General features: G+C 37.9%; 1 protein-coding gene and 2 pseudogenes across 1 annotated transcript; all 3 read right to left on the reverse strand.

The window, feature by feature from the left end:
- Positions 1–394: 394 nt before the first annotated feature.
- Positions 395–1,088, reverse strand: LOC143401212 (olfactory receptor 7E24-like; annotated as a pseudogene).
- A 7,766-nt stretch (positions 1,089–8,854) lies between these two features.
- Positions 8,855–10,486, reverse strand: LOC143401221 (olfactory receptor 7E24-like). The gene is made up of 2 exons (XM_077110324.1): positions 10,482–10,486; positions 8,855–9,797 (listed from the first exon to the last, which is right to left on the reverse strand). Exons 1-2 carry the CDS (start codon positions 10,484–10,486, stop codon positions 8,855–8,857), a joined length of 948 nt encoding a protein of 315 aa, XP_076966439.1.
- Positions 10,487–17,663: 7,177 nt separating this feature from the next.
- LOC143401233 (putative gustatory receptor clone PTE01) overlaps positions 17,664–19,323 on the reverse strand; it is a 3,495-nt pseudogene continuing 1,835 nt past the window's right edge.

Raw genomic sequence — 19,323 nt, forward strand, 5'->3', positions numbered from 1 at the left:
AGATTGGATAACTGAAGCCATATTTGAAATGCTGTGTTGATTTGAGGCACATGGCTCTTAATAATTGCCATTATGACTGGAGTGAGATGAAATCTTAGAGTACTTTTGATTTACATTTCTCTAAATGGTAGAAATGTTGAACATTTTTTCATATATTTGTTGATCAATTGTATATCTTCTGTGAAGTGTCTGTTCAGTTCCTTAGTCCATTTATTGATTGGGTTATTTGTGTTTTGGTGTTAAGTTTTTGGTGTGGAACCACCATTTGACCCAGGTGTCTCACTCCTTGGTCTATACACAAAGGACCTGAAATCAGGCTGTAGATGAAGGGGTCCAGCATGGGGGTGACCACAGTCTACATCATTGATGCCAACACACTGTTTTGGGGAGAATGTTACATAACTGAACCAAGGTACTCTACAATTCCTGTTCCATAAAATAGACAAACAACTGCCAGGTGAGACCCACAGGTGGAGAAGGCTTTGTACTTCCCTCCTGAGGATGGGATTTTCAGAATTGATGATAATATCTTAGAGTAAGAGAGAAGGATTCCTGAGACAGGAAGAAAACCAAATATGGCAAAAAGACAATAAATGACTATGCTCCTGTTAAAGGAATCAAAACAGGCAAGATTAAGAACTTGAGAAGGGTGACAGAGTAATTGGAAATTTCCACATTCTTGAAATAGGTAAACTGTAATGCAATTAAATTGTGAATCTGGGAGTCCAAACGGCTAATTAAAAATGACACCAAAACCAGGAAGGCACAGAGGGATGGGTTCATGATTTCTGGATAGTGCAGGGGGTGACAGATGGCCACAAACTGGTCATAGGCCATCACAGTCAGAAGCATGTCATCCATGCAGACAAATATGATGAAGAGAGACATCTGAGTCAGGCAGCCCACGTAGGAGATGGCTCTGCTGTGAGTTTGGATGTTCCCGAGCATCTTGGGACCGTGGTGGAGATGAAGTCAATGTCAACCAAGGACAGGTTGGAGAGGAAGAAGTACATGGGGGTGTGGAGGTGGGAGTCAGAGCTGTCAGCCAGGAAGATGAGCAGGTTCCCAAGCACTGTGACGAGGTACATGGACAGGAACAGTCCAAAGAGGATGGGCTGCAGGTCTGGGTCCTCTGAGAGTCCCGTGAGATGGAATTTTGATACAGATGTTAGATTTGGGGGATTTATATTGCTTGGACACCTTCTGAGTTGAAGAAATAAGCATTGGAAGAAGAATAAAGATTAGATTAAAGAAAGAACATAATAGTAATGCAGTGTTCTTCTTTTTTCCGGGGGTGTCCAGGAATTGAATGCAGGGGTGCTTAACCACTGAGCCACATCTGCAGCCCTTTTAATGTTATTTTGAGGCAGGGCTTCACTAAGTTGCTTGGGGTCTCACTAAAGTGCTGAGGCTGGCTTTAAACTTGGCAATGCTCCTGCCTCAGCCTCCTGAGCCCTTGGGATTACAGATGCACCACCATGCCAGGTTTCAGTATTATTTATATGCTTAGAATTTCAGTATTCACATATGAAGTTTTTATATTGCTTTTTATATATCTTCAGAAATACTTCTGTCTTCTAACAAACTCAGTTTTCAGAGAATTCTCCCATTAATGGTTGCTGTTATTTACCATGCTTTATTTATACCAAACAGAGCAATATTAGAAGACCAAGAGTGTCATAGATAACAAATCCTCATACACAACAAAGTACAAACTACTCTTTTTAGAAAAGTAAAACATAAGACATATCTTTCCCACTGTTGGATAAAAGTCCATCGTCAGAGAAATTTAAGAAATTGTCAAATATAACTTTTTATTCTAAGATAAAGGTACAATTTCCCTTTATTAAAATGTTTGTCAGTATGATATCAGAGCTAAGATTATATTATTTTATCAATTCATTACTACAAAACATTGATATTTGACAATTATCTTCCAGGAGTTTTAATATCACCCGTGTGCTTAAATGTCATTCACCTTTGGGAATATATATGCCCAGTCAACATATTTTGTTTTTTAAAAAACTATTTAATGTAAACATTCCAGCTTTGATAACCTTCAAATTTTCACAAATATGGTTTGGTTAAATGCACATAATAATATGAAGTCACTACTGTAAATGTGACATTAGTGTATATTGCACCTGTCAGTCAAGCTTAAGAAATAATGTAAAGAAACTTGTTTTTTAATAAGGTGGGGAAACTAGGGAAGAATAGCATTACCTTATATTAAGTACAAGAATGTGATGGGAGGGGCGGAGGTGGGATGTGGGGATAGGAAAAATAGTGGAATGAAACAGACATTATTACTGTAGGTATATATGTGACTAAATGATCAATGTGATTCTTCAACATGTACACTCAGAAAAATGAGAAACTATGTCCTATCTATGTATGATCTATCAAAGTGCATGAATGCATTCTACTGTCATGTGTAACTAATTAAAACAAATAAAAAATTTTTAAAAGTTTTTAAACTTGAAACTAGTTTTTAAATTTTGGGTGGTTTTTGTTGTTGTTTAACTCATACTATCTCAAAGGAAGATAACTTTTTCCCTCTTGATTCTGCATTTTATAATGGCCTGTCAGTCCTGCTTCATTATTTGTTCTGATCATGAACCTTTCTTTATCATTTGAAAATTTGGAGCTAAGAGTAGACCCCAAAATCATAAATGTGAATTGGAAGTAGGAACCTTCTTAGGCTGAGTTAGTGGTTTCACATTAATTCTGCCTGATACATAAATTGTAGTTCTCCTACTTCAGCTACTTGAAGACAACCTGGGCACATTATTTTTTGTCAACTCACACTATGATTTCCTTGTGGAAAATACAAAAGAGAAAGGTACCCGAAATAACGTGACAATGCCAAGACACTTTCCTCATCTTTAAAATGGTGATAATCATGAAGGCAGTAGGACTAGATGGCGCCATAAAGGAACCCTAGATGATGTTTTTTTTTCATTGTGCACATTAATTATGAAGAATTCTGAGTTTTATTGCTGTACATTGGTTCATGCATCTAACAAAATTTGATCAATTTCACTTCCCAGTATCCCCTGGCCCTCCCCTCCTTACTGCCCTGATCTCTTCTACCTTGTTGGTCTCAATTTTATATCATAAAATAAAAGGTTTTGAAAAAGCTTTCAAGTTGTCAGGGTTGTGTTTCTCAGTTTATTTAATCAGTCTATTTGTCTATGGATATTTTATTATATATTGATTCTGAAGCTTCACTCCAAAACAATTCTATCAGGAGTGTCTGCATGTGAAGGTCTCCAGCTTTGGGAATCACTGCCTTAGAAACCAGGCACTTATCAAATGTTCCATTAATATTGTTACCAAGAGTACCCACTACCTACATTAAAATACAAACATTTAATGATGCATGCTTCAGGCCTGATGTTTTACACACATTTGAATCATGACATTGAATTTGAACACTTGGTATTTGCAAGATCCACCTGTTCCCCAAAGGCAAATTCTGTCATGAATTTGATGGTTAGATTTTCCTATCAATGTTTCTATCTCAGTATTGACTTAGGTCTCTGTAAAAAATTTTTTTTCTAAAACTTACCTAAAAGTTCCTAAGCTCATGTAAACAATGTGAATTACCTGTTTTATCTGAAATGTACTACTAGTTTATTAGTTTATTTTGGCATGTGGTTTTAAATGTGTCAAGTACAAATATTAGCCTGAAATGTTTTAGTTCATGCACACAATTACCTGAAAGAGGGGCCTCATTTATCAATGCATTATTAGGACACTTTTTTCAAAATTCTTTTGCTTGTCTCCGCATCACACTACTGAAAAGTCTCATGCATCATCAAGGTAGAGAATAGTTATGTGACTTCCAACAACTGATGTGTATTCAGTTTTACTGCAAAACACCTACATTTGGTGTCCCAATTAAAGGCAGGCATTATTATCATTATCCTTAATATATACCATCAACACTTCCTTACAGGGCATCAATTCATAATTTTCTCATAAGGAATAAACAAGGAATTCCATCTTCTCTCAGGAATCACATTTCTATTTCACTCCACTAGAGGAGATGGTGCCTGGTGTGGGAGTCAGGAAATCACCATTTCCATGAGTAGTCATTTACCTGTGGCTGGATGCAGGTGTGTGTGACACTCTCCACCTTTATCAACTTATATACCCACTGCTAGGGGCAGAGCACCTGTCTACACATGTCACATAAGTGAAGTTTGAACTTAAAAAGGTTTGGTCACTGTGGTTACATTTTTTAAAATATAGAATATTATGGGAATAGTGAGTTACTGATGAATGTGAACATCAAAAGCACTGATACTGGAATGATATGAAGCTCTAACATGTATCATGTCCCAAGTCAAGCCCTTGTCTCTAGTTCCATGGGACACTCCTGAAAGAGACTGAAGTGTAGGAGGAAAATTCCAAGTGTCTGAAGCTGGACTGATTATAGCCAAGGTTTGTGAACTAAGAAAGGGTCTCTTCAATATTTAAAGAGTTTTTAGTTTTTAGTCCTCATCTGGGCCTTACAAGTTATAGACTCTGGGTAATTATAATTCCTCTCCAAATACACAGCTAATATTTATAAAAGGAGAAAAATAAAATGTCTTGTTATAGAAATAGGAGAAAGTTCACTTCAGACTGGAGGACATTTTAGTTGTGTGGTATGAAGATTTAACTTACAATACTTATATCTAGATTGTCCCTTCCTTATGACAGATCACAGTAAGAGCAACTGCTTAAACTGTTGTCTTGCAGCTGTGTGGATTAGGTAGATGTCTGCTCAGATGACAATGCTGAGATAGAGATAATAACACTCTGCCTCAGGTTTCAGAAATAAACAGGTGCCAAAAGGAAAGAAAATTAAATTTGTAGCCTCTCAGTACCATGCACTAAATCTTTCATTGTTTCCCAAATATTAGAAACTTGAAGCACAGATGTAGACCTTTAACTAAACCTATATCTGAGGAACATTCTTTTAGCTGTTTCTGGTTTCCTAGGAATGGAATCAAGCTCTGACTTCAGGTCTTTGAGGTTGGGTGGGCTGAGTACAAGTTCTCAGGAGGATGTGCACAGCTGCAGGGATCTCCTGGACTAGGCAAGAGTCAGGTCTGTGCTGAACGCTCCTTGTCTGCTCTTTCATGATCTGTGCCCATGGGCTGGGGCTGTGCTTCCCAAAGAGGATGGATGGTGCCACCCACTGCTCTGCCCTGTGATCTAGCACATGGGTTGGGGGGAAGAAAAGAAAAGAGCCAAGAGAGCAAGGCATCTCTTCCTGGAGTGACACGAAATAAAAAGAACATTTGGGTTGTCAAGGGGACACCCTGCCAGTATTTGTAGAGCAAGATGCCCTGTCTATAATCAGGCTGGTGAAAACAGAACTCACTCTTTCCTACCCCAAAACCTCATGCAAGTTACTAAAAATGCTGTCTCTTTTTATTTATGTAAAATCATAATGTGGGCATTTATAACAACAGAAAAGCTATACAGATGAAATGTAAACAAGCAACATAACTAGTGCCTGGGATTTAAAGAGCTCTCGGGAATGTTCCATGATGTTGTGGTTGGTGTCTTCCTCCTGCTTCCTAGGTCCCCTTGCTAATCTTTTGGAGTGCTTATAGAACAGTGGGAAGGGGCCCATTTTCTCCTAGATAATGACTGAGCTATCTATGGGAAGAAAGAAAAGCATTAAATAAGATTTTGGGGACCCTGACCATGACCAAGAACACAAACTTCACCGTCCTCATAGCTAAAATTTTGCATATTGTTGCCTCTTCTCTGGCTACAAAATTGGTCCTAGTGAGGAAGACCCATAATCCCTCCTCCACCCATCATTTCCCTCAGCACTTACTGGGTGATGTTGGATCTATGCTAGGTCATGACTAAAGTCTGAGGATTCAACACATCTCCTCTGCCAAATTTCTGCCTGAGGCTTGGACTCGATTCTCAGGGTTGATATGAATACAGTGTAAGATAGCAATTTCCCAATTCAGAAAACCACAGTAGGAGAGATCTGATGTGTGGAGCCCACTGGACTGGAGCATCATGCTGAAGCCTGGATACAGGGGCAGTTTTACCTACTATATAGCACCAGAGGCTCCATGTTTAAAGCTATAATTAACTAAATGGGTTCATGCTCTCCAAATCTCCAAGGACTTCCTAATATTAGTGGTGGAAGAAGAAGAGTAATGAATGTCCAAAAGGTTGTGGATATTTCCTGCATTCAGCAGAATTTTGTCTACAATATTCCCTTCTCTTGGGTCCCTTTATTAACACCTAACTAATTCTACATATAAATGGGATTCTGTGCCATGGATCCCAGTCTCATTATTCTGCAGCTACCAGTGTCATCCACCTCCATTCATATTTCATCTTCTGAAAGTGAACATTTGTGTCCATTTAAAAATCTTCCCATTCCTTCCTCCCCCAACCCTGGCTACCTCTATTTTTGTAGTTAGATTTCTGTAATTTCTACCATGCAGAAACATGTTCTTTGGAGTACAGATGAAGGGGAGGTCAGCAGAGGGGTGACAACAGTGTGCATCCCTGTAACTGCTGCCCTGTTTTTAGGTGACTGTGATACAGCAGAACCATGGTGCATCCCAAGCTTTTGCCATACAAAAATAGCCACAAGCAAAAAGTCAGACCCAGAAGAGCAAAGGCTTTAGACTTCTCAGTTGATGGAGAAAAAAAAATTATAGTAAAAGAAACAGATCTCTGAGATAGGCAGAGACCCAGAGATTGCAGCAAGAAAATGCATGACTACATTATTGGTAAACGTATCAGAACAGAAAAGATGAAGAAATTGAGAAGGGTCATAGAAGAAAATGGCAACTTCCACAACCTTGAAGTTGAAAAATTGTAAGACACTCAAATTATGCCACAGTAGTCCAAAAGGCTGATTTGGAAACTCATTCACACTAGGAATGATGAGGGTTCTTGATGACTGCATAATGCAGGGGGGATTCTTTTTTTATTGGTTATTCAAAACATTACATAGTTCTTGACATATCATCTTTCATACATTTGATTCAAGTGGATTATGAACACCCATTTTTACCCCAAATACAGATTGCGGAATCACATTGGTTACACATTTTTTTAACTGTGGTTTGGGAAAAAAAAAAAAAACAATCTTTGGTCTTCCTTTTTCTCTTTTTCTGCTCATTAAGATCCTGTGTTAATCTTTGAATAATTGAACGTTGTTGTTATTATTACATGACATCTTAGGTCCCAGGAATGAATGACACTGACTTTAAAGAAGGTTTGTATAACATCTCTTTTGTCTCCTCTTAAGATTGAGCAGGCTGGTTAGAGATCAGAGGAGGACACAGGCAGCTGCAAGAAGAGAGATCTGTGCTGGTCACTGTGTATCCAATCTTCATGTGATGGAAATCTGTCATCCATAGTCATCCTTCCCAGAGTTTACTCAGGAATTGCTGACCATTTTCTCTCGCTGTGCTGTACCAGGAACCTCTAAAAGGAATAGCACAGTGAGAAAAGGGTCTCCTTCTGGAAAGACAGGCAAGTGAAACCCCTCGTTGGGTTGTCAAGGAGGCAGCATTCCAAAATTCTCCTGCTGTGATGCCCTGTGTCTATATCAGACAAACCATACAAATGTGCCTTATCAATATTCTACCAAACCACCTCATATTGGCTACATAAAAATGCAGTGTTTCCTTCTTCTCTGAATAATAATAATAATAATATAGAAGCTTAGACTTGGGCAAGTTAATGCAGATGAAATGAGTTATAGAGGATACATAAATCAGATCCTGGCACTTAGGACTCTCTCAAGTCAGTCCATGACATTAGGGACACTATCATCCTCTTCTTCTTTCTCAGCATTATTTTCATAATCCTTTTGGAGTACATATGAAACAGATTTCAGGGGTCCAAATTTTCCTGTTGGGGTTAAGCTATCTAGGGGGATTAGGGGTATCCCCATAATATCCAAATACATAAAGTCCACAAAACTCATATCTGAAACGTGGATGTTGGTATTCTTCCACCTTTTTACTGCCTTTATTAGCGTGTTACAGTTATACATAATATCTGGGTTCTTTTGATATAAAACACATGCATGCAATATAATTTGCTCCACTTCAGCCCCCAGTACCTCCCCTTTACCTTCACTCTTCCCTCCACCTGTTCCCCTTCCTTTACTGTACTGGTCTTCATTTTATCTATTTACATTTTAAAAAGTTTGTTCTCATGAGGGTAAAAAATGGTTCCACCCCTGAGGACTTAATGTGTTCTTCAAGTAGGAGAAGTGTACGGTGATCCAATTGCGCAGTTGCGAGTCCAGATGAAGGGGTGGAGTCACAGCCTTACTATTTATTGCTGTAAGACCTTGGAGGCCCAACACACAGAGCTCATACTAAGTCATGCTGATATACAAAATTCAAGTCTCAAAGGACTTCCTCATATTAGTGGAGGAAGAAGAGAAAATTAATGTCTACAGTAAGTTTGGGTTCTTCCTACACTCAGGAGAAAGTTTGTGTGTACTATTCACTTCTGATTTTCTCTTTTTCCCTAAGGATCCATCTTCTTTTTATATCCAAACTGAAAATATCAAAATATAGATAAACAGTGGCAGTGATTATAGGCACTTCTTCGTACAACCATCACCACCTTCTATTTCGAGAACTATTTCACCTTCCAAAACTGAGACTTTATACCAATTTTTAAAACTTCCCATTTCTCCCCCAGCCATGGAAACCTTCTTTCTACTATGAAGCATGAGAAATTAAAGCTATCAAACTACAAAATATAATGTGACCAATGTGGTAGATTTAATGTCTGGATGTTTAGTTCTGCTGTTGCCAGCATACATTCCAAATGGACGCCACAAGACCTGAGATCACACTGCTCTCCTGTGCAGCCTCCACAGGGCACTTTTAATGTCCTTGTTATTCAGGCTGTAGATGAAGGGATTCAGCATGGGGGTGACCACGGTGTACATCACTGAGGCTACTGTACCTTTTTTGGTGGGAGATGATTTATTGGAAAAAAGGTACATTCCTATGCCAGTTCCATAAAATAAGCAAACTACTGAGAGGTGAGAGCCACAGGTGGAGAAGGCTTTGTACTTCCCACCTGAGGATGGGATCCTCACAATGGAGGAAATAATTTTGTAATAAGAGAAAATTATCCCTAAGAGAGGAAGGAAACCATAGATGGCACCAAGAAAATACATGAGTATATTTACAGTAAGGGTATCAGAACAGGCAAGACCAAGGAATTGAGAAGGGTCACAGAAGAAGTTAGCGATGTCCACATTCTCAAAGTAGGAAAAGTGTATGATGATCAAATTGTGCACTTGGGAGTCCAAAAGGCCAAACAAGAAAGACACCAAAACTAACCTGACACAGAGGCGAGGGTTCATGATGACTGCATAATGGAGGGGGTGACAGATGGCTACAAACCGGTCATAGGCCATCAGAGTCAGAAGCAGATCATCCATGCATAGAAAAAGGATAAAAAGAGACATCTGAGTCAGGCATCCCACGAAGGAGATGACTCCGCTATGAGTTTGAATGTTCACCAGCATCTCTGGGACCGTAGTGGAGATAAAACCCATGTCAGCCAAGGACAGGTTGGAGAGGAAGAAGTACATGGGGGTGTGGAGGCTGGAGTCAGAGCTGACAGCCAGGATGATGAGCAGGTTCCCAAGCACTGCGACCAGGTACATGGACAGGAACAGCCCAAAGATGATAGGTTGAAGGTCTGGGTCCTCTGAAAGTCCCAAGAGATGGAATTCTGAGACACCTGTTAGATTTTGTGGTTCTCTAGTTCTTGGACACCTTTTGAAACAGAAAAGAGGATTGCAAAAAAAGTAAACAATAAGCAAGAAACACATATTCAAACAATCCTACACATTCCTTTGTTTTAGAATATTTAAAATAAAGACTGTATTATATCAACATTAAAATTAAATTGGTTTATATCAGAAAATTTGTTAACAAATTTATCCCAAAGCTATTTTGGCTTCTGGTATTTTTTTTATTTCCCTCATTTGTGAAAGAATCCCTCTATCAAATTTTATTTCCATTTTAAAAAGTTATTTAAAATAGAACATGTATGCTCAGCCTGGTAGACTTCTAATTTTGATAAATAAGGTAAATGCACATAAGCATTGTCATCACCAACCTCAAATGTGGGCTTTGTGAGCACTGAACCTATCAATGATGAAACAGCCATGAAATACTAAGTAGAAGACTAGAAATTTATATTTCATGTTGGTTTATTTGTATTGATCCCTTATAATCTCAATAAAATATCTAGTGAGGAAGATGGTGTTTGGCTTTTTAAAAACCTTCTATTTTCCACTGGTCATTATATTTCCGATCATACATTCTCCTACATATTGTTGAGAATTTTTGCATCAGGGTTGTCCCTCAAGCCCAAGTATGAGTGCTACTCTTCTTATGCCATGTAATAGAATTTTAATGCCCACACTTCCTGGAACTCGGATGCAATTCTCTTACCTCATCTACTGTAAGGTGACTCAGAGTTATGTGTTTTATGAGGTCACAATATGATATAATTTATTTTAAAAAAAAAGCAGAAGAGAAAAGTAGAGAAAATAAAGTAAACCCTCCTGGGCCATTTGTTCATGTCTAAAATGGGGACAATAATTACCTAGCTTATTATGAGACTGCAGAATAGTTTACAATTCATTTATTTAAATTACACAGTCTAGTGTTTCTAAGTCTTATATATCATTGTATCTAGCTATGAATATTTTAAAATATCATGATGCCTTGGCATTGGTCAAACACTAACATAATCAGAGCATCTTCAAGTGAAGTTCTTCGTGTTCTTTCCTTAGTCCAGAGTTGAGAGTACTCCCTGGTATTGAGAAAATGCCATGTTAAGTTTATCTACTATTACTGTCAATAATACCCACTACTTATACTGAAAATAAAGTTAGCAATATGTGCTTCAGAACTAACATTTTACAGGGATTTGGATCTTTGCCTGCATAATTTCACTTCCAGGTTTCTTTGTATGATTCCATTCTCCTACATACCTGTGTATCCTCCACCCACCGCCCCAAAAAACCCTTCACACAGGATTCAGTGGGTATATTTTCTATGTTACAAGAGATGTCAGTACTGATATGTGTATGTGTAAGTTTTGTTCTTGAAGGCGTACCTTAAAAAGTATATCAAGCTTATCAAAGTAGTCTACAACAAACATCAATTGCCCCTGAAATGGACAAATTCACATTGTTGTGTGGATTTAAGTCTCTTTGTCAAGGACATGCAGCTTCTTCAAATAATTCAGCTGATGTACAGTATATCTTGAGGGAGAAACAACTTTAATTAGCAAGTTTATTATTACAAAATAACTTCAAAAATCCTTGTCTCTCTCTCTCCATATCACGGAAACTAAAATTTACAAATAATATATGCATAAAGTTTGGTTAAAGTTGGGTTATTCCCATTTAACTATTAATCACCTATATTTGGTGTGTCAATTGAAAATGAGTTCTAGGATAGGCACAATGGCACACTCCTGTAATCCCAGTGGCTCGGAGGCTGAAGCAAGAGCATTGCAAGTTCAAAGCCAGCCTCAGTAACTCAGTAAGGCCCTAAGCAACTTAGTGAAACCTTGTCTCTAAAAAAAAAAAAAAAAAAAAATTAGAAAGGGGTACTGGGGATGTAGCTCAGTGGAAACCTCTGGTTTCAATCTCAGTAACAAAACAAACACAACCTATAGTCAAACACAACCTATAACTGTTAGTTTATACTGTTAAAAATATTGCTTATGTCTATCTGGTCATAATCCTTGCAGGATTATTGATCAAGAAACTTCATCTTATAAAGGGAATAATATTTTAATTTGGCTCCAGTACAGAACACAGTACTCTGATCTGAAAATCAGGAAATCAACATTTAATCTTGGATCATTAACCTGCAACTATATGATGAATGTGTGCACATCTTTCCAGCTGTCTGGGTGCACACTGCTTAAAGAAAAAGGGACAAATACACCCATGTCTTCCACATAAAAGCCATGAAAGGAAAGTTTGGAAACTAACATACATTGTGTTATTGTCTTGTCTTTCCAAATAAAGAAATCCAACCTTATGAAAATGGCAAGTTAATTGGCTCAAACAATTATCAAAACCCAGGGAAGCCTGGAATGATAGAACTCAAAAATATGAATTAGCTTAACATAAAGAACACCTGTCTACTTCACTTTCTCCCTCTTTCCTTTATAATGCTAATATATACCTCTGCAATTTCCTTGGAGTAATGTAATACTGCAGATGCTGTTAAATAAAAAATATGAGGGTGATGTATCCATGAGGCATAAAAGACATAAGCAAGAACTATTATTTCCTGTTTCCTGTTCTTTCTGACTTTCCTGAAAGGGACAAAAGTGCAGAAGGAAAGCACTGAATGTGTTGAAGCCACACTGATATGGACACGTTCTGTAACCAAGGAAGCGACCACCCAACATTTAACAGAGAGTCCTGTTATTTTTGATGCCTCCTTTTATTTTTGATTCCCTCCACAAACAAGGGAAGATCTGATGAATCAGAAATGAAAAAAGAATTCAGCATCTCCTTCCAGATACACAGCCTACACTTATGAAAAGACAAAATAAAATGTCCCATTACAGAAATATAAAAAGAATAATTTCAAATATCATGATATTTTAATTAAATTGTATGAAGATTAAAATAATAATAATAGCAATTGCCTTTCCTCCTTTTTTATCTATTTATCACATCTTAATCATGCAGGGAATACATATATATATATATTTAACTTACCCTTAATGATGTTGTATTAAATAGAAATTAACTAAAATATACTGAAAATCTGTATGTGTCACTGATATAACAGGTGTGAGGGTCAGATTCACAATTAATATTTGATGTCTGGGTCCAGAGCAGTAAATGTTTTCATTGTTTTCCAATCATCAGTAAGTTTTAAGCAGATATTCAGAGGTCTCGATGGCAGGGATATCTGAGGAACTTCGGAAGACTCTTCTCAGTAGAAGGAAATCAAGTCTTTCAAGACATGAATTTAAGTATCCTTTTGAAGTGGGGTTTGTAGATTGCAAAAATGCAGGAGATTGTGGACAGATCCAAAACATCCTGGAGTGGGTCAGGAGGGAAATCTGCACTGAACTGTGATTGTCTACCTTTTCTGTGATCCTAGTCTGTGATCTTAGCTACCCCTCTTATACTTGATGCAGCAGGTGCCAGCCACTGCTCTGCCCTGTGAAGGCTACAGTGAGCAAGGGGTCTCTTCCTGGAGTGACAGAGAAGTGCAATTTACTGTTGGGTTGTCAGGAGGAAACCCAGCAGGATTCTCTTGGCAGGATGCTCTGTGTCTATATTCAGACAGACCCATTCAAAATCTCTTCAGTCTGTTTTACCTAACAGTCTGATAGCAGTTACATAAAAAATCTTTGGTTTTTTTTCATTTTATGGAAAATAAGATGAACATGTACAATTTGGGGAAAACTATGCAGATTAAATGAAACAAAGCAAGCTATAAAAAGTCAGAGCTTGACACTCAGGAATCCCTCAAACATGGTTCATGATGTGATGGTTGCTGCCATCCTGCTCCTCCTCCTCATCCCCTTCATTATTTTTTTGTAGTACTTAGGAAACACTGTTGGGGAATCCATTTAAATGGTCATGGGTCAGGTGTGTCTGGCAAGCACAGCAAGTATAGGAAGAAAGCAAATCTTTGCATGAGTCTTCTGGGACCCCAACATAACACAGAACACAATTTCACACTCATCATGGTATGATTTTTTGTCACTCCCCTCCCCTTCGACTACCCACGCTGATGTGTTTGTCCTGATGAGGAGAAAACAATATTTCTAATGGTCCTCCCTCCCTCCATCATCTCCCTCAGCACTTACTGGTTTAAGCTGCCTCTCTGCTGGGTCATGACTGAGGAATGCAATTCAAATACCACACCTCATGCCCAGTGAAGGACTCTGCTCTCTCTGTGGGCTCGGTGTGAATACAAGGTAAGATGTAAGCCTCCTTATGCAACCCTAGGAAGGTAGACACAGGTATGGAGCCCACTGGACTGGAGCCATCAGGAGGACTGGAGGCACTGGAGGCAACCGCTGATTTTTATTACAACATGACCTTGGAGGTTCAATGCACAGAGGTGATCATTAGCCAAATTGGACCATATTACGCCAATCCCAATCTCTAAGTATTTCTTAATAGTAGTTGAGGGAAAAAGAGCTGAAGGCCAAAGTTTTGGTCCCTGTACTATTCACTTGATTTGTTCTTTCTCCTTGTATTTTAAAGCCCACTGGTATTTTTCCACTGTTTTTTATAGTGAAATATACATTAACATTGCCATTTCAGCACTTTTTTTGCTTACTTGATGGTACTAATCACCTTCACCTTGGTGTTCAGCTATCATCAACATCTATTTCCAGAAAATTTCTGCTTCCCAAAGTGAAACTTTGAACCCATTTTATAATCTCTATATTTCTCCCTCTCTCCACACTGGCAAAGACCATTCTTTAAGTTTATAAGTGAAACAGGATAAGGAATTAAAGTCTAAAATGTACAAAACTAATGTAAGCAAGAGGCACCATTTACAGGTGTACATGTTAAGCTTTGCAGCCAAGTCCAAACTCTATACCAAGTGAATGTTAAAAGTACTGAGATCAGATTCTTCTGCTCTGGAGACTCCTTAGGGATCTCTTTCTCAAGGTGTAAATGAAAAAAAATCAGCAAACATGTACATCACTGAGGCTTCTGTACCCTTTCTGGAAGAATGTGATGCAGATGAATAAGTACACCCTACAGCCTGCTCCATAAAATAAGCAAACAACTGCCAGGGGAGATCCACAAGTTGAGAAGGCTTTGGGTGTCCCATCCAATGATGGTATGCTCAGGATGGAGGAAATAATTTCATAGAAAGAGAAAAAGATTCCCATAGAAAGAAATCCAGGATGGCAACATCAAAATACAGGACTATGTAATTGATGAAGATTTCAGAACAGGCAGGATTAATAAATTGACAATTGTCAGAGAAAAAAAAATTAGAAACTTCCACATCCTTGAAGCAGGTAAAATATAACTGAATTAAATCATATTATCTGAGAATCCAAAAGGTTATCCCAAAATGACATCAAAATTAAGAAGCCACAGAACCAAGGGTTCATAATAGCTGGATAATTCAGGACGTGACAGATGGCTACAAACTGGTCATAGGCTATCACAGTCTGAAGCATACCATTCCTACCTCTGAAAATATAAACAGAGACATCTGTGTCAGGAAGCCCACATACATGACTCGACTCTGAATTGGATGTCCACAATCATCTTTGAGACCATGGTGGTGATGAAGCAGTTGTCAGTCAAGGACAGGTTGGAGAGGAAGAAGTACATGGGGGTATGGAGGTGGGAGTCAGAGCTGATGGCCAGGATGATGAGCAGGTTCCCAAGCACTATGACCAGGTACATGGACAGGAACAGTCCAAAAGGACAGGATGCAGGTTTGGGTCCTTGGAGAAACACACAAAAAGGAATTCTGAGACCTATATTACATTTTATGATTCTCTGTTTCTTAGACATTTTGAAAACTTACATGGATAAGAAAATGGAACCAAGAGGCATTCAGTTCTCATTATTTGGAATTCTAGTATGCAAAAGTACTTATTCATAACTTGAGGTCCATACACCGTAGCAATACCTCTCAGGACAAAATCTTTTTAAACCTCTTTCATTATTCATTTCTGTTTTACTCACCTCCTTTTCTACATATATGCTTTAGAGACAATCAACTGAATACTATTATAAGATCAAGAACATTATGGATAATTAGTCCATTATCACAATAAAATACAGCCAATATTTTTTGGGAAATAATAAAGAAGAACCAATAGACTTTTGCCTTTAAGAAAAGAGTGGAAGGTAAAAAAACAGGCAAACACAGTTTATTCTAAGACTATGTGAAAACATCCTTTTTTTAGAATATTTAAAACTCTGAAAGAGCTAAGACAGACAATGTGCACACTAAATCAAAGTTGATAATTCACAATGAGAAAACATTATTGAGTGCCAATTATCTTTTCAACATTATTTCAACATTATTGAATTTTCTGATTTTCCTCTTTTGTAGATATAAATCCTCACTTTTATTTTGTTATTTATTAATTATTTAATGTCACTACTGTTTGACCTGATGGCTTAGTTAAATCCACATAATTCTACATCACTGATCACAAATGTGATTTATTTTACACTACACCAATTGATGCCTAAAATTAATGAAATGTTAACACATCTGAAATTTTATATTTTAATATATCTCCTTATCTTTTATATATATAACCAAACATATCATTGAAGTCTATCTAGTAATAATTCTTCTGAGATTATTCTCCAAGGAATTTCATTTTGTATCAGAAATAATATCCCCACTAGGCTCCAGTAGAGGAGACAGTGCCCTGAGATGGAAATCAACATTTTGGGCCAACATAGTTGGCCTGCTATATTTTTAGAATGTATGTGTGTCTCCACCTCTCTGTTTGTAACTCCCTATTGGAAGAGGGAGAATATCATTCATTTCTATGCCAAGGTAATGTGGAAGTCATTAACTGTTTCACCATATATGTTTTTTAGATAAGCAATTCCATCACTTTGGAGATCGTGAATTTACTGAGGAGTAGCTTGCAAAAGGCACTGGATCCTGGAATAATGTGAACATATAAAATGTGTTACAATCAAAGGTTTACCTACACACTTTTCTGTCATTTTCTACTCATAAAATCTCTGCAGTTATCTTTCAATAATTGAGCATTGCAGATATTATTAAATGTTATTATAGGTCCCATGAGTCCCTAACACAGACTCAGCTAGGAGCCATTATGACTTGTCTCTAGTTCTATGGAAGATTACTGAAAGGAAAGAAAGTATAGATGAGAAAACACCACGTGTGCTGGAGCCATGCTGAGTATGGCCATTATTTTGTGAACCAAGAAAAAACTATTCAATGTTTAAAGGAAGTTTTTATTGTTGATACTTCTTCTGTGCCCAAAATCGAATAGTTTCTGGAGAATCGAAAGTGAAATAGTAACTCCTCTCCTTGTATATAAACATATAAGGACAAAAATCAAATGTTCCATTACAGAAACAGGGAAATGGTAACTTCAAATCAAAAGCTACTTTGATTGATTAGTATGAACATTGATCTTATTCAGATTAATGTCAAAATCACATTTTTTCCTTCTTGCGTTTTAGTCCTTCACATACTCACAGGGATCAAGCTGTGCCTGTGTAATCTTTACTTAGTGTCATTGTACCAACTAGAAACTAACTTAGATGACAATCCTGTGTCTCAGACATATCAACAACCTGCACTACATCACAGAAATAAGCAGAGCCAACAGAATACAAAATTAAATTCTCAATCTTTGAGTTTGAAACACCGAAGCTTTTTATTGTTTCCAAACTACCAGAAAATTTTAAGCTGAGGTCAAGAAGTCTTAAATACAGGCACATCTGAGGTATATTTGAAAACTCTCTCCAGATTTCTGATGGAATGACACCAGGACATGACCTTATTTCTCTGTTTGAGACAAGTGGGTTGATGACAGGAATGGATGATCTGAGAACAGATGAAAGGATGAACTGGACTGCAGAGAAGACAGAGGTCTGTGGTGAATTACTGTGTGTCTATTGTTTTGTGGTCATAGCCTGTGATGCACAACTGTTCTACCTGGAACTGTTCATGCAACAGGTGCCTAACAGGTGTGCTATACTGTGGCCTACCTGGGATCTCACAAGAAATATCTCCTGGAGCGAAAGAGAAGGAAATGGATATGAGGGTTATCAATTTCATGGCCTGCCAGGATTCTGCTGGCAGGAATGCCCTATGTTGAACAAAGATGGGCCATCTCAAACAAGGCTTCACTCTTTTCTAGCTACCACCTAGTTCATGCCACACAAAATGATGGGCTCCTTCTTTCTTGTAAGTTAATAAAAAAGTGTTGGTGCATATGTCTTGTGAATGACTAGGCACAGGAAATGAAACAAGCTACACGGAATAGAGCTCAGCATCAGGCACATAGGAAGCCCTTCATAATGGCATATGATATTAGGGTTACTCTTGTCTTCCTCCTACTCCTCTTCCTCATTATCATTATAAATGTCTTGGAGTGCTTATGGAACACTTCACATGGTCACACTTTCTGTTCTTATGAGGTAGATGCCTATGGGAGATAGAACCACTGTGGGGTGGAAAGCCAAGTATTGAAAAAGTTTTTTTGGGGGGGGGGCAGTGGGGAATCACACCACAAACAAGACCACAATCTGCACATTGCACATACCTGAAGTTTGCACACTTTTCCTCCCACCGACTGCCCCAGCTGACATATTACACCTGATGGTGAGAAAATAATGCTTCTGTTAGTCTTTCTCCCATCCTTGTCTCTCTAAGCACTTACCTGGTTATCTTGCAATGTCTACTTGTTCAAGACCAATGACTGAAAATATGATGAACCTTCTCTTCCTGTGGCCTAAGGAAGCCCCGAACTCCTCAGATTAACATGAGCACATTGATAGGAGCTTCTTGTCACATAAAACCATGGGAGGTACAGACAGGTATGGTGCCAACTGGACTGAAGTCATCAATTGAAGGACTGAAGGCACGAGATGGGTAATTGCTCTAACTTGATCTTGGTGGCTTGGTGCACAGAGGTCAAATTTGTCATACTGGTTCACATTATCCCAATTTCAAAGAACCTCCTACTATTAATGGGAGAAGGAAAATAAAGATAATGACCTCAATCATTTGGGCCACTCTTCTACTCAGTATGTAGCTTATGTGTACTATTCACTTCTCTCTTAGTTTTTAAATCTATTTGCTTTTCATTTCGCTATTTCATTGTGTAAAAATACAAAAAATAAAAACATTAACCATTTTGACAATTTTAATAACATAGTTCAATCGCATTAATCACATTCACATTGTTAGTTATACATCACCACCACACATCTCCAGAAATTTTACATTTTTACAACCTAAATTGTATCTACTTTGAAAACTCTCCATTTCTACCTTGCTCCAAAGCAGCAACCACCAGTATTCTGTGAAAAATGATGAGAAGTTAAATCTATCAAATTACAAAAATAATGTGCCCAAGGAAACTGAATTTGTGGTTCTAGTTGTTTCTTTTTTCTGTTTTCTCCAACTAACATTAGGATTAGATGATAAAGGTTCTAGTTTAGATTGTTTTTCTGTGTAACTTCCTCAGGGCTCTTTTTATGTCCCTATTCCTCAGGCTGTAAATAAAGGGGTTCAGAATAGGTGTGACCCATAGTAT

The sequence above is a fragment of the Callospermophilus lateralis genome, chromosome 1, assembly GCF_048772815.1.
Source record: "Callospermophilus lateralis isolate mCalLat2 chromosome 1, mCalLat2.hap1, whole genome shotgun sequence".
Classification (NCBI taxonomy): Eukaryota; Metazoa; Chordata; class Mammalia; order Rodentia; family Sciuridae; genus Callospermophilus; species Callospermophilus lateralis.